This window comes from Bos taurus, chromosome 13, assembly GCF_002263795.3.
Source record: "Bos taurus isolate L1 Dominette 01449 registration number 42190680 breed Hereford chromosome 13, ARS-UCD2.0, whole genome shotgun sequence".
Lineage (NCBI taxonomy): Eukaryota > Metazoa > Chordata > Mammalia > Artiodactyla > Bovidae > Bos > Bos taurus.
The window spans coordinates 13,407,787-13,427,633 of NC_037340.1; the positions used below are offsets into that span (position 1 = coordinate 13,407,787).

Sequence of the window (19,847 nt, forward strand, 5' to 3'; positions counted from 1 at the left end):
TCCCTGTATCACCTTATAACACAAAATTAACTACATTTACCTCCAATTATTTTTTTAAAAATCAAATATAAAGAGAAATCAAAATGTAAATCAATAGATTTGTGAAACATGAGGGCATTTTCCTTCTAGAACAGGTTTATTTTTTCCTCATCTGAACTCTAATTAACAAAAGCCACTCTGCCTACCAATGACAAACACAGAAATTTATTGCCTCGAAGATGTGGTTCAAACTTTTACAGTATGGCGGTTGGAGTTCAGAGCAAATTAAGTTGCAGGGGATCACTGAAAGTAAAAGATCAAGGTGGGAGAAGGGCGTTCGGACAGGTTAAAAAACATTCACAGTCTTTATAAAGAGAAAAATATTGCCAAAATATAAGAAATGATGATCAAAAGGGATTTAAACCAATTACTGGGATGAAATACCCATGCTATAAAATAGAGAGTCAGTGACTTCAAATCCTCTTACTCTTTCTCTGCTTTATGGTGTTTGAAGTTTATATGCAAAATATTTCTCTCTGATCCCCATCTAACTAATGGGCTCATTGAGAGGACTGGTGATTCTGCTGATTTACTGAACAGTGACCCGCAGAGAAAAAGCAAAAGACACGGAAAGCAATTTTATGGAAACAAACAAAAAAATTAACTAGAGATTTAAAGCTTAATATAGCTTTATCCTCCAGAGAGCTCGGCCTGATTGCAGACAGAGCTTAAAAGCAGGATTCAAAAGCACAATACGCTAGTCCCGTTATGAGAGCTCTGCCCAAGATATGTTCAATAAATGGAAAACTGCCTTTGCGGCCTGCCTTTCGTAATGAGAGAAGACAGGAAGGCAAATACTAGTTTGGGAAGCAGGGAAACAGCTTTACTCTCCAACTCAGTTACTGGTTTTTTACTTTTAAACAAAAATCCAAGTCCTCAGGAGCTGTTTTCCTCCAACACACTCACCCCTCTTTCAAAGATGAAAACAGTGACACTCGCCTTCCTTTCCTTCAGAAATATTAATCGAGCAAATGATGCATTACATAGCACTCTTCCTTCCTGATCCTTCCTGTCTGTCATCACCAGTGCCAGGGGCTCAGAGGTAAAATCTGCGTCCTGCTCCAGGAGGGGACAGTTGGGGGCTGGGGAAGAGAACAAAGCCAGGGAGCTGGGAGGGAGCCTGATTAGATCTGGAGCAGGGCAGGCACCAGAGGGTTTCCTAGCAATTGGGAAGAAGTCATAAATGAAATTAAAGTCTTTAAGAAAGAAATTCTGCTTCAAACCACGTCTCTCTCCAGTGGTCTTCTCTTATATAATTCCAGCTCTTTGACAAGAGGAACTGACACTTTCGATTGAGTGATTTAAGGGCAATTTATTGTGAAGTGGTAATTTATTAAGTAAGGTTCAAGAGTGGAGAGCGCTCCCTGCACCAGGAAGGGACTCAACTCACCCTCAAGTGCTCCTGACACTGGTCTTCTGGGCAGAAACACTGGGGCACAGAAATCCTCACCAAACTCCTAATTCCTGGACACTTGTGCCCCCACCCCCCCAGCCCCACTCCAGCTGCATAAGAGGAAGTAAGTCTTAAAATGTAAATTCCCAGACATCATATCATGGTAATCTAGATTCCGAGTAAGCTGTAACTGATTGATCTCTCTGAAGAGCTTTACAACGCTGGAGAAGCCAGGAAAGCTGTGGTCCTTCATTTGGCCTGGTGCCCGTTCTTAATCCCAAATCTCTTCAAAAATGCTATTTGTGTTCTACAATGATGGTGACGAATGACCCGTCACGGTGGGGGCAAAGAGGTACCCGTCATAGGCAGGAATTGTGGGCTTCTGTGAGATACTAAATCTCTCTGCTTGGCACAATCATGCACATGTTCAACTTAGCCTTCAATCTGTGAGTGAGCTTTATTTTTGTTTAATGCTGTGTGCTCAGCGGTGTTTGACTCTGTGACCGTATGCACTGTGTAGCTCACTAGGCTCCTCTGTCCGTGGAATTTTCCAGGCATGAATATTGGAGGGGGTTCCCATTTCCTACTCCACGGGATCTTCCTGAGCCAGGGATTGAACTCACAAATCTTTCATCTCCTGCATTGGCAGGTGGATTCTTTACTACTGTGCCACCTGGCCACATCCTAAAGAAGAGGGCGATTTTTTTTTGTGAAGATTTTTTGAGTCTTTATTGAATTTGTTACAACATTGCTTCTGTTTTATGTTTTTTTGGTTTTTTGGCCACGAGGTATGTGGGATCTCATCTCCTTAACCAGAGAGCGAACCCATACCCTCTTTTCACTGGAAGGCAGAGTCTTAACCACTGGACTGTCAGGTAAGTTCCAGGACAATTTTGTGGTGATAAAGATAGCAACAGTGGATACAGACCAAAGGCACCGGGAGTCAGGCTGTATTTCTCCAGAAATCACTTTGTGACTATCTTGGGCTTTGGGCAATCAATGACCCGGGTTGCCTTCTTTCCTCAGATTCCTATAATCCTTGTAGGGCAGATTCTTCAAGATCCTCTTTTCTTTCCCTCCCTTGGTCTCATTTCCTCATCTGACCCTATGCTCCAAAGAGATGAGTTCTGGCAACGGATTGATGAGCTTCCGGGTCATCATAAAGGTCAGGTGGGTAAGAGTGCCGGGTCTTCCTTGAAAGGTGAAGGACGCTCTGCTTCTTGCCTCCATGTAGCCAAAGTAAAAGGTGATCCTGGGTCTGAGACAGCCCAACCGTCCCTCCCTTACTCCCCGTACCCTTTCTCTTCTTCCCAGCGATGAAGCCAAGTACAGCTTAGGTCAGCTCAGTGCACAGCATCTGGGAAAACACATTCTCTCTTGCTGCTTCCTCTAGTTCAATTTCCCTGCTGCTGGCCAGGCTGCCTTGGCTCTGAAAGATCCAGAACTCAGCGGAGCATACATGGGCCACTGACTGATGATGGCCTGTGGGTCATATCCAGCCCACTCTCTGTTTTTGTAAGTAGAGTTTTATTGGAATACCGCCATGCCCATTCATTTCTATATTGTCTCTGGCTGCTTTTGTGCTACCATGGCAAAGCTGAATAGTTGTGACAGAGACCATATGGTGTGTCAGCAAAGCCAAAAATATTGGCTAACTGGCCCGTTGCCAAAAAAAAAAAAGTTTACCAACACTTGGTTTAGACCACTGTAAAATGGAGATGAAATAGTCAGTGTTTGATTACCTTCAGCAGGAACATTCTAACCAAAGCTGCGGTTTCGATGAGAAACAGAGCAGAAGTTACTTGGAAGAAACTAGATTATATCAAGGGAAAACTGAGTATTCTGTATAGTCCAAACCAGCTCATTAGATTTTACAGATATATATTTATATAGGGGTTTTGGGCCAATGCTACATTTAGTTATCAACTATTGTTTTTGCTTCAATTTGTTATTGTTTCTCTCAGGCCACAAGGGTCTGAATTTGGCAGAATTGGCAGTAGGGGAGGCTGACTAAGTATTATAGAATGTTCCAGCTCCCCTCTCTCACCCCTAGGATTCCCAAACAAACAGCTTTTAAAATCCTTGGTTGGGAAACTGAGGGGCCCCCATCTCGGCCTCTCCATCCTCAGTCCCTGTGGAAACTTGCCCATGAGAGGTAGCTGTCATCTCCATCAGGACCCAAATATCCCTCCATTCCCTGAGCACAATGCCATTTAACAATTTGCCCAATCTTACTTCCCATCTGTGTGTAAAAGAACCACAATTGTTATGTCATTGAAATGTACAGATTTCATAAATACCCACCATAGCGGGCCTCAGTGTTGAAGGTCACCTAATTTAAAAATAGGCAGAGAATCTGAAAAGACATTTTTTCCAAAGAAGACATACAGATGGCCAACAGGCATATAAAAAGGTGCTCAGTGTCACTATTTATCAGGGAAATGCCCATCAAAACCACAATGCAGTTATCACCTCCTGCCTATTAGAATGGCTGTTATCAGAAAGACAATAAATACAAAGTGTTGGCAAGGATGTGGAGAAAAGGAAATCCTTGTACACTACTGGTGTAAATGAAAATACTACTGGTGGCCATTATGGAGAACAGTAAGGAGCTTCTTCAGAAATTAAAAAATAGAACTACCACATAATCCAGCAATTCCACTCCTGGGTATTTATCTGGCGAAAATAAAAACACTTAACTCAGAAGGGTATATACACCCCCATATCATGGTTGCTGCTGCTAAGTCACTTCAGTCGTGTCCGACTCTGTGCAACCCCATAGATGGCAGCCCACCAGGCTCCCCCGTCCCTGGGATTCTCCAGGCAACAACACTAGAGTGGGTTGCCATTTCCTTCTCCAATGCATGAAAGTGAAAAGTGAAAGTGAAGTTGTTCAGTCATGTCCGACTCTTAGTGACCCCATGGACTGCAGCACACCAGGCTCCTCCGTCCATGGGATTTTCCAGGCGAGAGTACTGGAGTGGGGTGCCACTGCCTTCTCCGCCATATCATGGCAACTTTATTTAAAACAGCCAAGATATGGTAACTATCTAAGCATGCATCAGTAGACGGATGGGTAAGAAGAGGTAGGATATATGTACAACAGAATATTTTCAGCCATAAAGAAGAATAAAATCTTGCCACATGCAACAACATGAATGGAACCTGAAGGTGTTACACACGAAGTGAAATAAGTGAGACAGAGACAAATACTGTATCATCTTACTTATATGTAGAATCTTATAAAAAACAACAACAACAAAAAACCTCCACCAACTCAAATTGGCTCATAGATGCAGAGATGAGAGTGGTGGTTGACAGAGGTGGGGAGTTAGGGGTTGGGCCAAATAGATGAAGGTCAAAACATACAAACTTCGAATTATAAAATGAGTAAGTCATGAGGATGAAATGTATAGTGTGGTGACTATAGCTAATAATACTACATTGCATAGTTGAAAGTTGCTAAGAAAGTAAATCTTAAAAATTCTCATCATAGGAAAAATATTTTGTAACTATGTATGGTGACATGTTTGCTGGATTTACTGTGGTGATCCTTTTGTAGTCTTTACAAACAGTGAATCATTATGTTGCACACCAAAAACTAACATAAGGCTATATGTCAATTATATCTGCCCCTTAAAAGCCCCCATATTCCAAATAGTCATTTAAACTACATCTCTATAGAGTGATGGCTAAATGTTCAGGAAGTTCTAATGAGGCAAGTGGACAAAGTGAGCAGGGTTATCAGGCAAAGTTGCCTTCAGAAGCTCAGGTTAGAACAAATTTTTTAAGCATGTGTGTTTCATGGAGAAGATGGAAAGAATATTCCAGCTTTTGGGTACTCAATAATGGTTGTTATGGTCAATAATGATGATAATGATGGTGGGAAAAAATGTCATGTGTAAAGGCTCAGAAGCAGCATTGTGTTCCATTTGTAAATACCAAACTTAAATGAGGGCAACATTTTTCTGTTTACAAAATCTTTCACTCACCCACCAGGAAACATGATAAAATACAGAAAATTGCCGTTTCTAGGGGCCTCTTACAATTCTTTCTGGCTTAGACATTTGTGTCTCTGTAAGAATGAAAAACTAGTGCAATGAAGAACAGAATGGTGTGCCAAAGCCACGGGTAACCGAAACACCTGCAACCCGGACTGATTGTAATACCGAGCCCCGTAGGACTGGTCCTATGATTGCTAATGTCAATACGTGTCAGCAAAACTCATTCCTGGAACAGCTGATTTACATTACAGCCCTAGTTCGAGACAGAACATCTGAAACCAGGTTTGTAGTTTAGTCCATCAACTCTACAGAAGGACTGGGAATAAAAGAGGCTTGAAAGAAAATGAGGATCAATAGCAAGAGAATTGCTTTGCTGTGAGAAAAACTCGTCAGTGTAGGGAAAGGATGCATCATGTGGCTCAGAGAGGGGACTCAGGGTCCTGGGGGAGGGTGCTTCTTTGTTCTCACACTGATTGTGTAATTTTATAGACGGGATCCCTGGATATAATCTCATTCAATCTCTCATCTTACAAATCAGGAATATGCAGATGTCTGTTCCAATCCTGGCTGGGTGAAATGCCATGCCAGGTGATGCTAAGGATGCAAGTGGATGCAAAGATGAATGGGGCGTGGACCTTATCTATCTTTTGAGAGTTTACAGTCTAGGAATTAAACTAAAATATACATAAACCTTACAAAGCAGGAAATTTGGACTAGCACTGGAGCATCTAAGGCTTAGATTCAGTGCTATGAGCATTTTGGGGAAGAAAACCTTCTTGCCTGATGGCTACTGTGTGGGATGTAAAGGCAAGGAGAGATGGTTACTGAGCTGTTTGAGGAAATTGTTGTTTGGTCGCTAAGCCAAGTCTGACTCTTTAGCAACCCCATGGACTGTAGCCCCCAGTCCATGGGATTTTCCAGAAAAGAATACTGGAGGGGGCTGCCATTTCCCATCCCAGGGATCGAACCTGCTTCTCCTACAATGAGAGGCAGATTCTTTACCACTGAGCACACTGGAAAGCCTTTGGAGGAAATGGGGAAGAATCAGATCTGGGTCAGGGAGATTTTATAACACAAAGTTGCACAAAGGGGAGTAATTAGCTGATCTCTTGAGGTGCCTTCTGTTGCACCAAAACAGAGAGGGAGGAAACACAGGGACTGCATGCGGGAACAGACCTGACCTTGAGCCCTCTCCTTACACTATGACCTACAGCACCAGTCCCCAACCTTTTTGGCACGAGGGACCAGTTTCATGGAAGACAATTCTCCCATAGACTGGCGGTGGTGGTGCGGGGGGTGAGTTGGTTTCAGGATAATTCAAGTGCATTACACTTGTTGTGCACTTCTATTTCTATTTATCATTACACTGTGATATACAATGAAATAATTACACAACTCATCATGATGCTGCCGCTGATCTGACAGAAATGTGAGGTTAGGAAGTGGCTGTAAATACAGACGAAGCTTCCCTCCCTAGCCTGCCACTCACCTCCTGCTGTGTGGCCCAGTTCCTAAAAGGCCATGGCCCCTGGTACCAGTTCATGGCCCAGGGGTTGAGGATCCCTGATCTATAGAATATGATGCTAGTATTCAGGAACGCTTAAGTTTGAACACTTATTTGGGGAGTGTAGAGAGGTCACTGGCAGATCCTCTTTTGAAATAGTGGAATAAAAGCGGCAGGTGATCCTCTTCCATTTGGGAAAAATAACTTCTCTGTGGGGGTTTCCTGGTGGCTCAGATGGTAAAGAGTTTGCCTGCAGTGTGAGAGACCTGGGTTTGAGTCCTAGGCTGGGAAGATCCCTTGGAGAAGGAAATGGCAGCCCACTCCAGTATTCTTCTCTGTGGTCTCTGACCTTAGAGAGACATTCCCCCATGGCAGGGGAGTTTTTCCTTTGTTTCTCCTCACAGAGATTTCACAGGTTTGGGATGTGTTGGGTTTGTCGTTGATACTCTGCTGGTCCAATCCACTGGAGAAACAGACCCACTCAGCAGGGGGAATAAAGTAATTGTCAAGTGAATATTTTTCTGCTGATTATTGGAGGCAATGGACTAGAAACAATACCTGAGGATGACTTAACATCTGGGATTTTTGAGGGCTGGAATGAGAGGTAAAAACCATGGCAGTAACATTCCAACCTATGGATAACAGGATTTTTCTACATTTTTATGTGATCTTATAATACCCTTTGTCGTTATTAGTTATGCTATGTGCTACATTAGTCATGTTTTGTGAAAAACAGTAGATTATTCTCTGATATAATACATTATTTAAAAGGCCCAGGTCTTGTGTTCACTTTTATAAACATGTAATTCATTCTTTCTAGAGAATTATTACTGGATATAACTCTTGCTTTTTCATAGCCTTACTCTCCCCCTGCTCTGCAAAGATTTTTTAAAGTACCCAGGAGTACGTGGGTCATGATTCTTCAAACTTTCCAGTGGAAAAAAGAATGATGGGGTGCAAATTTTTCCCTTCGAGGGCACAGTGAAAGCAACATGCTTCACCAAGGTGCCAGTGCTCCAAGGTGCCAGACAGTACATTTTCAAGTGCTCTGGCCCAGAGCTACAAAACCTGGAGTCTACAGTGCGGCAAACAGGAGCCACAGTGCTGCCACCTATGTCATAGAGCTGCTGCAAGATTAAGTGAGATATTAAACAAGGAACTCTTAGCATAAAGCCTGGCACCCAGAAACTATCAATAATTCTTCTGTCATCCTGGAAGAAGACTAATAATCCCTGATCTTTGGGTGGCCAACCTGCTCTGACTGGACACCAAGAGAGTTCCCCATAACCTCTGCCCAATCCAAGCATCTCCAAGATGTCATGTAATATGAGCTGAAGAGTATCTACACACGGCAGTCATTCAAAATCACACTGCACGCTTTCTTCTTGAGTTTGGAATTCATCTTGGGAGATTTATCAGGCATGTGAAAGAGACATATCTCCTAAATGAGCTGGAGAAAGCAATGAAACAGAAAGAAACGAGGCCAGGCAGTGACTTAAAACATGTCAGGATTTGTTCTATTTTTTTTTTTTTTCCATCAACATGTGCTGTTCTCATTAAAGGGAGTTTCTCACACACTCAGTAAGGGAACAGGCAACAGTGTCTTTTGTTATAGCCTGAAGGCTCGTCCAAACATTTAAGGGATGTGCGAGCCATAAATTTCCTCCAGACTGTAATCATCTTTGCAAGATCAAGTGCTCATGACTGAAAACATCTCTGACCTGTGAAATATCACCAAGGCTCTTCATTTTTTTCCCCAATAATGAGGTTAGTTTATGGCATGTACTGTGTCATATGAGATTTGAAAACATCCTTCCAACTATCTATCAAAACCACTTGTATTTTTGTTGCTGTTGTTGTTGTTGGTCAAGTCATTAGCCTAGATGATAGATGAAAGGTAAGCTATGGACCTAGGGCCAAATACTACCTACTTCCTGTTTCTATAAATAAAGTTTTATTGGTTCATATTCAAGTCTAGTTATTTACATACTTCCTTTGGCTACTTTCATGTTTTGATGGCAGAACTAAGTAGCTGCAACAGAGATTGTGTGGCCACCAAAACCTGACCCTTGTACTATCTGACCCTTTATAAATGTTTGCCAACCCTTGATCTAGATCATTGTTTTATGTAGAAAAAATTCTGGTTGAATTGGGTTCTCAGAGAATTTAAAAATTTTCCATATTATTAAATCCAGACACTTGGCTGATTGCAACAGAAGGGAGGAAGTGGAGAGAGAATTACTAAACTCTGAGTTAGAAGACACTCATCCATTTATTCATTCCACATAAGACACCATCACCACCATCCCAGGGAAACTCTGGAGTATGAACAAAATACATAAAGCCTCTGGCCTCACGGAGTATAAAGTTAATGAGGGAGATACACAGAGACCACATCATTCATTCATTCATTCTTTTCATAAAACAATATTTATTTGGCTGTGCTGAGTCATAGTTATAGCATTTGGGATCTTCAATTTGCATTGCAGCATGCCAGATCTTTAGTTGCAGCATGTGAGATCTAGTTACCTGACCAGGAATTGAACCCAGGCCCCCTGCATTGGGAGGGTGGAGTCTTAGCCAGTGGGCCACCAGGAAAGTCCCCATTCATTCATTCTTCACTCATTCATTCTCTATAATGTGCCTGGAAATATTTTAGGCATCAGTTAACCATACCAAAGATAGATCCTAACAGTGGAGAGAAATAATAAATAAGCACATATGAAAACAGCAGAAACCAATATGTGCTATAGTGAGAGTATTAGTTTAACCATACAAAACTGAAAGTTTTATAGGTCTGCAGTGGCTGAATGTTGGCAGTTTTCTATGGTTCAGCCTACCAGTGAGAAATGCTAAAGAGTCATTTTCAGATGGCTTTAAATTAAGGGGTCTGGGAGGGAGAGATATGTTAGGAGTTTGGGATTAATATACATACACTATGATATATAAAACAGATAAACAGCAAGGTCCTACTGTATACCACAGGGAACTATACTCAATATATTGTAAAAACCTATAATGGAAAAGAACCTGGAAAAGAATATACACACCCACACACACACATATATAACTGAATCACTTTGCTGTACAATTGAAACTAACACTAATTGCAAATTAACTATACTTCAATTAAAAAAAAAAATGAGGAATCAAGGAAGGCTTCACTGAGGAGGTGACATCTGAGCTAAGACTTGAATGACAGTAGCATCCTGCCCGGTGAACAGTGAGGGAGTTTTCCAGGCAGGGAGCGGGAGTGAAAGTGAAAGTGAAGCCGCTCAGGCGTGTCCCACTCTTTGCGACCCCATGGACTGCAGCCTACCAGGCTCCTCCATCCATGGGATTTTCCAGGCAAGAGTACTGAGGGACAGCTCCTTGCAAATACCCTACAGCCAAAATAAGCTTGCTTCATTGGACGAAAAGAAAGAAGACCAGAGGGGCTGGAGTAAGGTGGGATGTGGGGAAAGACAGAGGAGCTATGGTTGAAGAGATAGTCAAGGGTAAGGTCAGATGAGGTCTTGTGGGTTAGGATAAGGGTCTTGGCTTTTATTTGAAGAATAACCAGGAGGCTTTTAAAAGGAAAGTCACATGATCTGATTTACGGCTTTCAAGTGTTTTCATTCCTCTTCTGTGAAAAGTAGCCTATGATAGCAAGAATTGAAGCAGGGAGATTTAGGAGGTAGTATAGAGTAACAGAAGCAGAAGATATTAAGAAGAGATGGCAAGAATACACAGAAGAACGGTACAAAAAAGATCTTCATGACCCAGATAATCACGATGGTGTGATCACTGACCTAGAGCCAGACATCCTGGAATGTGATGTCAAGTGGGCCTTAGGAAGCATCACTACGAACAAAGCTAGTGGAGGTGATGGAATTCCAGTGGAGCTATTTCAAATCCTGAAAGATGATGCTGTGAAAGTGCTGCACTCTATACACCAGCAAATTTGGAAAACTCAGCAGTGGCCAGAGGACTGGAAAAGGTCAGTTTTCATTCCAATCCCAAAGAAAGGCAATGCCAAAGAATGCTCAAACTACCGCACAATTGCACGCATCTCACATGCTAGTAAAGTAATGCTCAAAATTCTCTAAGTCAGGCTTCAGCAATATGTGAATTGTGAACTTCCTGATGTTCAAGCTGGTTTTAGAAAAGGCAGAGGAACCAGAGATCAAATTGCCAACATCCGCTGGATCATGGAAAAAGCAACAGAGTTCCAGAAAAACATCTATTTCTGCTTTATTGACTATGCCAAAGCCTTTGACTGTGTGGATCACAATAAACTGTGGAAAATTCTGAAAGAGATGGGAATACCAGACCACCTGATCTGCCTCTTGAGAAATTTGTATGCAGGTCAGGAAGCAACAGTTAGAACTGGATATTGAACAACAGACTGGTTCCAAATAGGAAAAGGAGTATGTCAAGGCTGTATATTGTCACCCTGTTTATTTAGCTTATATGCAGAGTACATCATGAGAAACGCTGGACTGGAAGAAATCAATAACCTCAGATATGCAGATGACAGTACCCTTATGGCAGAAAGTGAAGAGGAACTAAAAAGCCTCTTGATGAAAGTGAAAGTGGAGAGTGAAAAAGTTGGCTTAAAGCTCAACATTCAGAAAACGAAAATCATGGCATTCGGTCCCATCACTTCATGGGAAATAGATGGGGAAACAGTGGAAACGCTGTCAGACTTCATTTTGGGGGGCTCCAAAATCACTGCAGATGGTGAAATTAAACGATGCTTACTCCTTGGAAGGAAAGTTATGACCAACCTAGATAGCATATTCAAAAGCAGAGACATTACTTTGCCAACAAAGGTTCGTCTAGTCAAGGCTATGGTTTTTCCTGTGGTCATGTATGGATGTCAGAGTTGGACTGTGAAGAAGGCTGAACGCTGAATAATTGATGCTTTTGAACTGTGGTGTTGGAGAAGACTCTTGAGAGTCCCTTGGACTGCAAGGAGATCCAACCAGTCCATTCTGAAGGAGATCAGCCCTGGGATTTCTTTGGAGGGAATGATGCTGACACTGAAATCCCAGTACTTTGGCCGCCTCATGTGAAGAGTTGACTCATTGGAAAAGACTCTGATGCTGGGAGGGATTGGGGGCAGGAGCAGAAGGGGAGGAGAGGATGAGATGGCTGGATGGCATCACTGACTCGATGGACGTGAGTCTGGGTGAACTCCGGGAGTTGGTGATGGACAGGGAGGCCTGGCGTGCTGCGATTCATGGGGTCGCAAAGAGTCGGACACGACTGAGCGACTGAACTGAACTAAACTGAACTGATAGAGTTCTGAGCACAATAAGATCACAGCAAGGAAAGTTGGGGCGAGAAAAGTGGGGATGCAGGAGATGTTTAGGAGCTGAAATCCGTGGAGCTGGCGATAGCTTGGATGTAATTAGGAAGGAATATGAGGGATGAGGGAGCCTGCCAACTTTCCAATTTGAGTACCTGGCTGGATACCTACTTGCTGTGATTCATAAGCCTGAGAACACCAGAAAAGAACCAGGACGTGGGGGAGATTATAGGTACCGTTTTCAACCTGTTGAACTTGAGTCATCTTTATGATTTGTTTTCCCTCAGGTGGTATCGATGACCATGAATTCTTATATGAATCAAACTGGCAGGATTGTTTTATTCTTTTAATCATACATCTACTACTTTGTAATTTTCTTTTTCTTCTTCTATGTACCTTTTTTTTTTTGACTTAGCTGATTTTGAGTCTCTTGAGTGAAGCCTTTGTGTTTGTGCTTTCCCAGTAGTCAAGAGGGGAGTGTTACAGTTGCAAATTGTTGGCATGAATGTTGGTGTAAGTCATTTCTTTTAAGCCACTTAAGGTATACAGGAGTTAAAACAGCCAACAGCAGGATTCCCAACCTGGATATATATACATACATATATATATATATATATATATATTTTTTTTTTCCATTTGACAAAATGAACCTAGGAGGGAGTGATGCCAAATATACAGTGCCTGAAAAAGGTTTATGACCTGAACTGGTATCCCACTCGCAGATCATATCTTATAACACCAAACTGGGGTGTAAGCAGATTCAAAAAATGTGCCTTGCAATCACTTTCAAGAGCATCAGGTTTGGCAGAACTCCAGGCTGTATACCTGGAGCAAACATGGAAAATATTCCAGGTTAGGCAGGTCTGAAAGTCTTTCTGTGTTATAGACCAAGCATTCTGCTCACCTATTAATCAGACAAGGGCAGTAGCAGTATTGTAATAGGATCCCTCACCTCTGGATTTGTAAAGCATTTTATTGACGTAAATCATATCACATATAACCCTGTACGCCGTTAGCATGCACATCCTCAGTCTCCAGCTAGATTATCCCATTTATAAGGTCATGTTGTATCTCTGCTTCTCCTGCACACACAGGCTCACCTCAGAGATATTATGGGTTTGATTCCAGACCCCTGCAGTAAAGTGAAAATCTCAATAAAGTGAGTCACACACGTTTTTCGGTTTCCCAGTGCAAATAAAAGTTATATTTAAACTATAATCTGTCAAGTGTGAAATAGCATTATGTCTAACAATTGTATGTGTGTGTGTGTGCTCAGTCACTCAGTTGTGTCTGACTTTTTGTGGCCCCATGGACTGTAGCCCACCAGGCTCCTCTGTCCATGAGATTCTCCAGCAAGAATACTGGAGTGGGTTGCCATTTCTTTCTCCAGGAGATCTTCCCAATCCAGGGATTGAACTCGCATCTCCTGTGTCTCCTGCACTAGCAGGCGGATTGTTTACCACTGAGCCACCTGGGAAGCCCCTTAATTTAAAAATATTTTATTGCTGAAAATTGTTAACCGTCATCTGAGCCTTCAGTGAATCATGCATGATCTTTTTGCAAAAGTGACATTAAAGATCACTGACCACAGATCACCAGAAGTACAATAATGATGAAAAAATTGAAATATTCAGAGAACTACCAAAATAGGATACTGAGACAAGAAGTGAGCAAATGTTGCTGGAAAAATGGTGCCAAAAGACTTGCTCATTGCAGGGTTGCTCCAAACCTTCAGTCTGTAATAAATGCAATATCTGTGAAGCACAATAAACTGGAGTATTAAACCATGCCTGTAATGGACGGAGCCTTAGCGTTGGTGAGTGAATGGCTCTATGAACCGGAATTAGCCAAAATGATGCCTGATTATAAACAATAAAGGAATTTTAAATGTAACGCTTTAATACTACCTAGCTTATAATAATTTATCATGGGAAAGAATTACACACAGTTGAAATGAGGATGGAATAACACTTGCCAAGGAGAGGTATGGACAGAATGAACTTGGTGCACCAGAGGTCAATGCAAAGATCCTTCTCTTTCCCAGGTCTTCTCAGTCCAAGTTTGTGGAGCTTTACTTACTCTGGCCATAAATACGTTTCACTTATGTTAGAGACACATTGAGGGGAAAGGCAACATTACCACTGGTTTTCAAGTACATTAAGACTAGGGATCATCATCTAAAAAAGCCTTTGGTATCACCGACTCAATGGACATGAGTCTGAGTATACTCCGGGAGTTGGTGATGGACAGGGAGGCCTGGCATGCTGCAGTCCATGTGGTCGCAAAGAGTCGGACACGACTGAGCCACTGAACTGAACTGAACTGGATCTTACATATGCTCAGAGCTGGGGCCCGTCTTATCCATTTGGGCAATAATATTAATAAGTTAATCACCCAAAACAATTTTTTAAAAAGCACCCTTAAGAAATATTTCAATATTAGAAGTAGGTTACTAATGCAATTAAAGAAAAGGAGAATGAAATTTATTGTAATAGCTGCATCATGAGGGCATTCACAGAAGTACTTAAGCATCTCTCATTTAAAAGTAAAAGTTAAATCTACAAATAGAAGAAAATATCACCGACAGGCCCATAAAACACTCGTGTTTTTTCATCTAGAAATCCTGGGAATTACTTAATGAAAGCAGAAAGGTATATGCACAAAGATGCCACTGAATCGTTCATATAAATCAAGGACTGGAAACGGTCTAAACTTTCAATCAACGGGGTAATTCAGTAAAAACAATGTACAAATCAACATCATTTATACCCATTAAAAATTTGATTATGAAGGGGAGGCAGAAACTTGGAAACGCATTTGATATTTAACTGCAGAGATTATAAAACGACACATGCTATATGATATGTATACACACCACCTGATACAAAGAACTGACTCACTGGAAAAGACCCTGATGCCGGGAAAGATTGAAGGCAGGAGGAGAAGGGGACGACAGAGGACAAGATGGTTGGATGGCATCACCAACTCAATGGACTTGAGTTTGAGCAAGCTCCGGGAGTTGGTGATGGACTGGGAAACCTGGTGTGCTGCAGTCCATGGGGTAGCAAAGAGTCGGATATGACCGAGACACTAAACTGACTGACTGATACATGTGACGTTCTAGAGAGCAACGTACAAGAATTTTTAAAAAGAAAATTATTGAGATAGATAATAGCCAATTTTTCATTTATTTGCTCTTTTGTATCATGTGGTTGCTTTTGTTTATTTTTAAAATATTTATTTATTTATTTGGCTGGAACAGGTCTTAGTTGCATCACAGGGAATCCTCAGTTGCAGCACTCAGAATCTTTAGTTGTCGCACTCAGAATCTCTTTAGTTGCAATATGTGAATTCTTAGTTGCAGCACGTGGGATCTAATTCCCCCACCAGGGATCGAACTCGGGCCCCCTGCTTTGGGAGTTCAGAGTCTTCGCCACTGGACCACCAGCGAAGCCCCTCATCTGGTTGCTTTTAAAAATAATAAAATTAGTTTATTGCATCACTATTTACAATAGCCAAGACAGGGAAACAACCTAAATGTCCATCAACAGTTGAATGGATAAAGAAGCTGTGGCACATATATATAGAATGGAATACGCAGCCATCAAAAACAACGAAATAAAGCCATTTTCAGCAACAAGAATGGACCTAGAGAGTATTATACTAAGTGAAGTCAGAAAGAGAAAGACAAACACCATACGTGGAATCTAGAATATGACACAAATGAGCTGACCTATGAAACAGAAACAGACTCACAGAGAACAGGCTTGTGGCTGCCAAGTAGGGAGACAGGGATTGGGAGTTTGGGATTAGTACTGTAGATGCAACCTATATAGGATGGCTAAACAACGAGGTCCTACTGTATAACAGAAGAAACTATATTCTGTATCCCGTGATAAACCATAATGGAAAAGAACATGAAAAACAATGTATATATATATATAACCGAATTACTCTGCTATACAATAGAAATTAACATGACATTGTAAATCAACTACACTTCAATAAAATAAATTTTAAAAATAATAAAATTAGGCAGAGCTCATGAGAGAGAACTAAGTAATAGCCAATTAATAGCCAAGACGTCAGGAAAAAGAGGTGCCTTGTTTGGGACTTGATGTAGTTCCAATGGAATCGTGTTCGGGAGTAGATACCAGAGACAACACGTCATTGTGTTGAACCACTTTTTCATAAAAACTCATCAACATTTTTTATTTTTTAAAAACTGCCCAAAGTTCTTTTGGCTGGGAAATACTCTTCAATGTTAAGTTAAACTAGAAAGGAATTGTGAACTCTAAGGGAGGAGTCAGTTTAGACTCAAGTGGAGGAAATGCATAAACTTTTGCCCCTTTGAAGTCCTTGGGTTCTCATTTTTCTGGGTCTCTGAATCACGAAGTGGTCAGAGTTCATCTTTTCAGGGGCATTCAGAGAAAGAGCTCCTTTCAGAAACTCCACTCATTCGGTTCAAAGGTGAGCCGAGTTTTCATCGCACTGGCTTTTCCAAATTAGACCTGGGGGTGGGGAGGAGAGGTCAACAGGAGGAAACCGCATTTCCATGGGCTCTCTTCCTAGAAGAGCAGCAATAGTTTTCTGGAAAAGTTCGCTTTTTTATCTGAAGTCCCAGAAAGTTTGCCACTTCTCTGATGGATTCAGTGCCCCATGAAACGCAATGACAAGGATAACTGGTTAAGACTCGGCCGACGTCAAGAATCATTTCACGAAGACAAACTGTCATTAAAATACGCCGCCTTCCCCTCGGGGATGAAACTGAGGACTTCTCACGCCCCTCTTTCCGCGTCTGCTGGAAGTCTATGCCGAATCACCCCGGAGCACCCCAGCCCCGAGCAGATCCGGCGGCCCCCGCCTCCCACCGCAGGCGCTGCGCGCAGCGACCCGAGCGCCTTAATTGGGGGGGGGGGGGGGGGGGTGTGCGGGGGGAGGAACTTGGCCGTGAACGGAAACAGCGACGCGAGAGAAAGGAAAGCAGGCCTACCTTAAAACTTTCCAGTCTTTGAGTGGATCCAAATCAGAGATTAAAGAGACCATTGTCTAGAGGGTGGCTGAAGGCAGGTCCAGTCCCGGGCGGAGGGGGCGCGGGGAGGGAAGGGGAAAGGAGGCGGCAGCCAGCTGCTCGGCTGAGGCCCGGAGCCACTGGGCGCCCGCGCGGCTCTTCCTCCTTCTAGGATTGATAAGCACTTGTCCTGGCTTTTCTCCACCCCCCCTCCCCCCCACACACCCCCCAAATCAATCTTGCGCTATATTACTTCCCCACCCCGGCTCATTTCTCCACACCACCTTTTAAAGCCCTTGTAATCTGCTCCGACTGATCACATTTGACCTTTTTGTAGCCCACTTTATTCCAAGCACAGCTCTCAGTTAAATCTCTCTTTATTAACACCGTCCTTCTTGGCTTGCTTTTGGAACAAACACAGATCAAGCCTGAAGCCTCCAGACTTTACCAGCAATCATTTACAGATTACTGCAAGCTGCAGCTTTCTCCTCCTCTGGGGCATCCTCTTGCCTCTGAGATTTTGCTTTCATATTTCTGTCAGAAAACCGGTTAGGTTTCTTTCTTGATTTTTTTTTTTTTTTTTGGTGGCTTGGGTTCCGGGACACCAGCGTCGGTCTTACAGCTTCCCTCAGAGGCTGTAACTACATGACTGTTAGGATTTGTTTTTTAGAAATAATTTGGAACCAGGCTGCTTAACAAGCTAGAATTTACTGTGTGTTTTCTGGCAGAGAATTTGCTACACTGCTCCCCCCCCCCCCCCCCCCCCCCCCCCCCCCCGCTTTCTTTCTTTTTCATGTTTTAAAATAACATGAAGAGGGGGAAATGTAGAATCTTTCTAAGCATTAACAGAAGAGGGCGTGGGCTTTTCTCCCTCAACTTGTATATCTTTTGTCCTTTATTTAAAACTGAACATCCTTTCAATAATCATCTGAAACCGTGCATAGCAGATGTTTAAAAAAAAAAATCCAGAGCAGAAATGTTTTCCTCTAGACTGGTCTGTGTGCTGATGTCGGTTGTTGGTGAGCATGCAGGTTTCTAATTTTCCTCAGCACTGTCTCTTAGTGAGTTTTCTGCTTTACTAGGTTCTAGCTAAGGCTCCGCTTCTGAAGCCCTTCCCCCACCCTGTCCTCCCAGGATCCTGGCATTGACCTTGAAATCCCCTGGCATAACGGTCTCCATGACTTCTCTGGTTATTCAGATTTTTCCTATGCCTGCATGCCACATGAGCTTTACTTGATTCTTGATCCTCTCTCTTTCTATCCAATTCCTCCTCTCCCTACCCTTATTTTAAAAGGTAATTTTAAGATCATCACCAGACATGGAAGATCAGCCTCCTTGGTCTAACAAAACAATGATTATTGTGCATGGCCAGTTCTAGGTCTTTTTGTCTTGGTTGAAAAGAGTGTGGAGAGTGTTAAGGGGTGTTAAGGGCACACTGGCACCAGCCGATAGTTTTCCCACAAGAAGAGTTCAGACTTAAAAAGAATGCGCAGCCATTCAATGTTCTGCATTGACCTTACTACCTAAAATGGTCAGCCTGGAGGATGGGTTCCAGTTTCTTGCCTTTAGGCTGAACTTAAAGAAAAAGAATCTCTGTAGGGAAAGATGTGGTGACAGTTGTTGGCAGTGTTCTGCTTTTATTGTCAAGAAGTTCTTCCAGTTAACTCAAAATGCCCCTCACAGCATTTTAAATCCTTTCCCTGTTACCCTTTTCTCTAAGGACCCCCTTCTAAGAATATGCAGCAAACCCTCAGCTTTCCCAGTTACAGTCATACACAGTTTCCTTAATGGCTGTAAATGACTCTCTTTAGGAGTCTGACTATCTTTATGCTAAACTGAAAGAGAATTTCATACCTGTTATACAAACCCCTGCCTCTCTGGAGCTTCATGCTTCTTCCTGGGCTGTCTTTGCTGTCCCACTGTGGATCTTGGGTCACAGCAGAGTAATGTATAAACCTTTACAGAACACTTGTAATCCTCAAGTACTTCACCAAATGTGGGTGATAATAATAGCATTTGTGGGGCGTGTACCTCCAAAGGGTTCCAAATGCTTAGGTAATTAATAAGATGTTTCTCCATTTAGAAAGTTAGCAGGAGAAAACAAAGATTATAATGAAATCGCTTCTGTGACTACAGTGAGATCATCCTTATATATTAACCCATCTCTCTGCCGCTGAGATTCAGGTCTGGGGGAGAAGGGGGAATGGGTCCTTAACCCTTGGAGTTCAGGCTTAATGGGTGACAGGCGGAAGGACTTGGTTTTTGGCCAAAGGACGAAAGGACAAGAACGTGTTCCTCGATTACGAAATCATGTTTTAAGGCAGTCGTCCTTACAAAAAACTTTTAAAGGCAGTTCCTTTGGATGAAACCCTGCCCCAAGTCCAAGTGCAGAAACAGATTCTAGTGAAAGTTTATTACTGGAAACTGTTCTAATTTCTTTTTTTTTAATATAAATTTATTTATTTTAATTGGAGGTCTAATTTATTTATGTTAGCTCGTTTAGTCCTCGTAACTAACTTGTTTATGAGGTAAGTTATCAGAAGCACCCCCATTTTGTTAATGTAGGTGAGGACATTCAGGCATGAAAATTTGGGCTCCCAAGG

General features: G+C 42.3%; 1 protein-coding gene across 2 annotated transcripts in view; it reads right to left on the bottom strand.

Annotated features, from left to right (window-relative positions):
* The window catches only part of CELF2 (CUGBP Elav-like family member 2), a 557,440-nt gene extending 540,036 nt beyond the window's left edge, over nt 1-17,404 (bottom strand). For both annotated transcript variants that reach the window (NM_001428342.1, NM_001428341.1), the window contains exon 1: nt 17,227-17,404. In NM_001428342.1, coding sequence (NP_001415271.1) covers nt 17,227-17,279 — 53 coding nt within the window. In that variant the 5' untranslated portion in view covers nt 17,280-17,404. The remainder of the gene's footprint in view (nt 1-17,226) is intronic.
* Between the last annotated feature and the right edge of the window lie 2,443 nt (nt 17,405-19,847).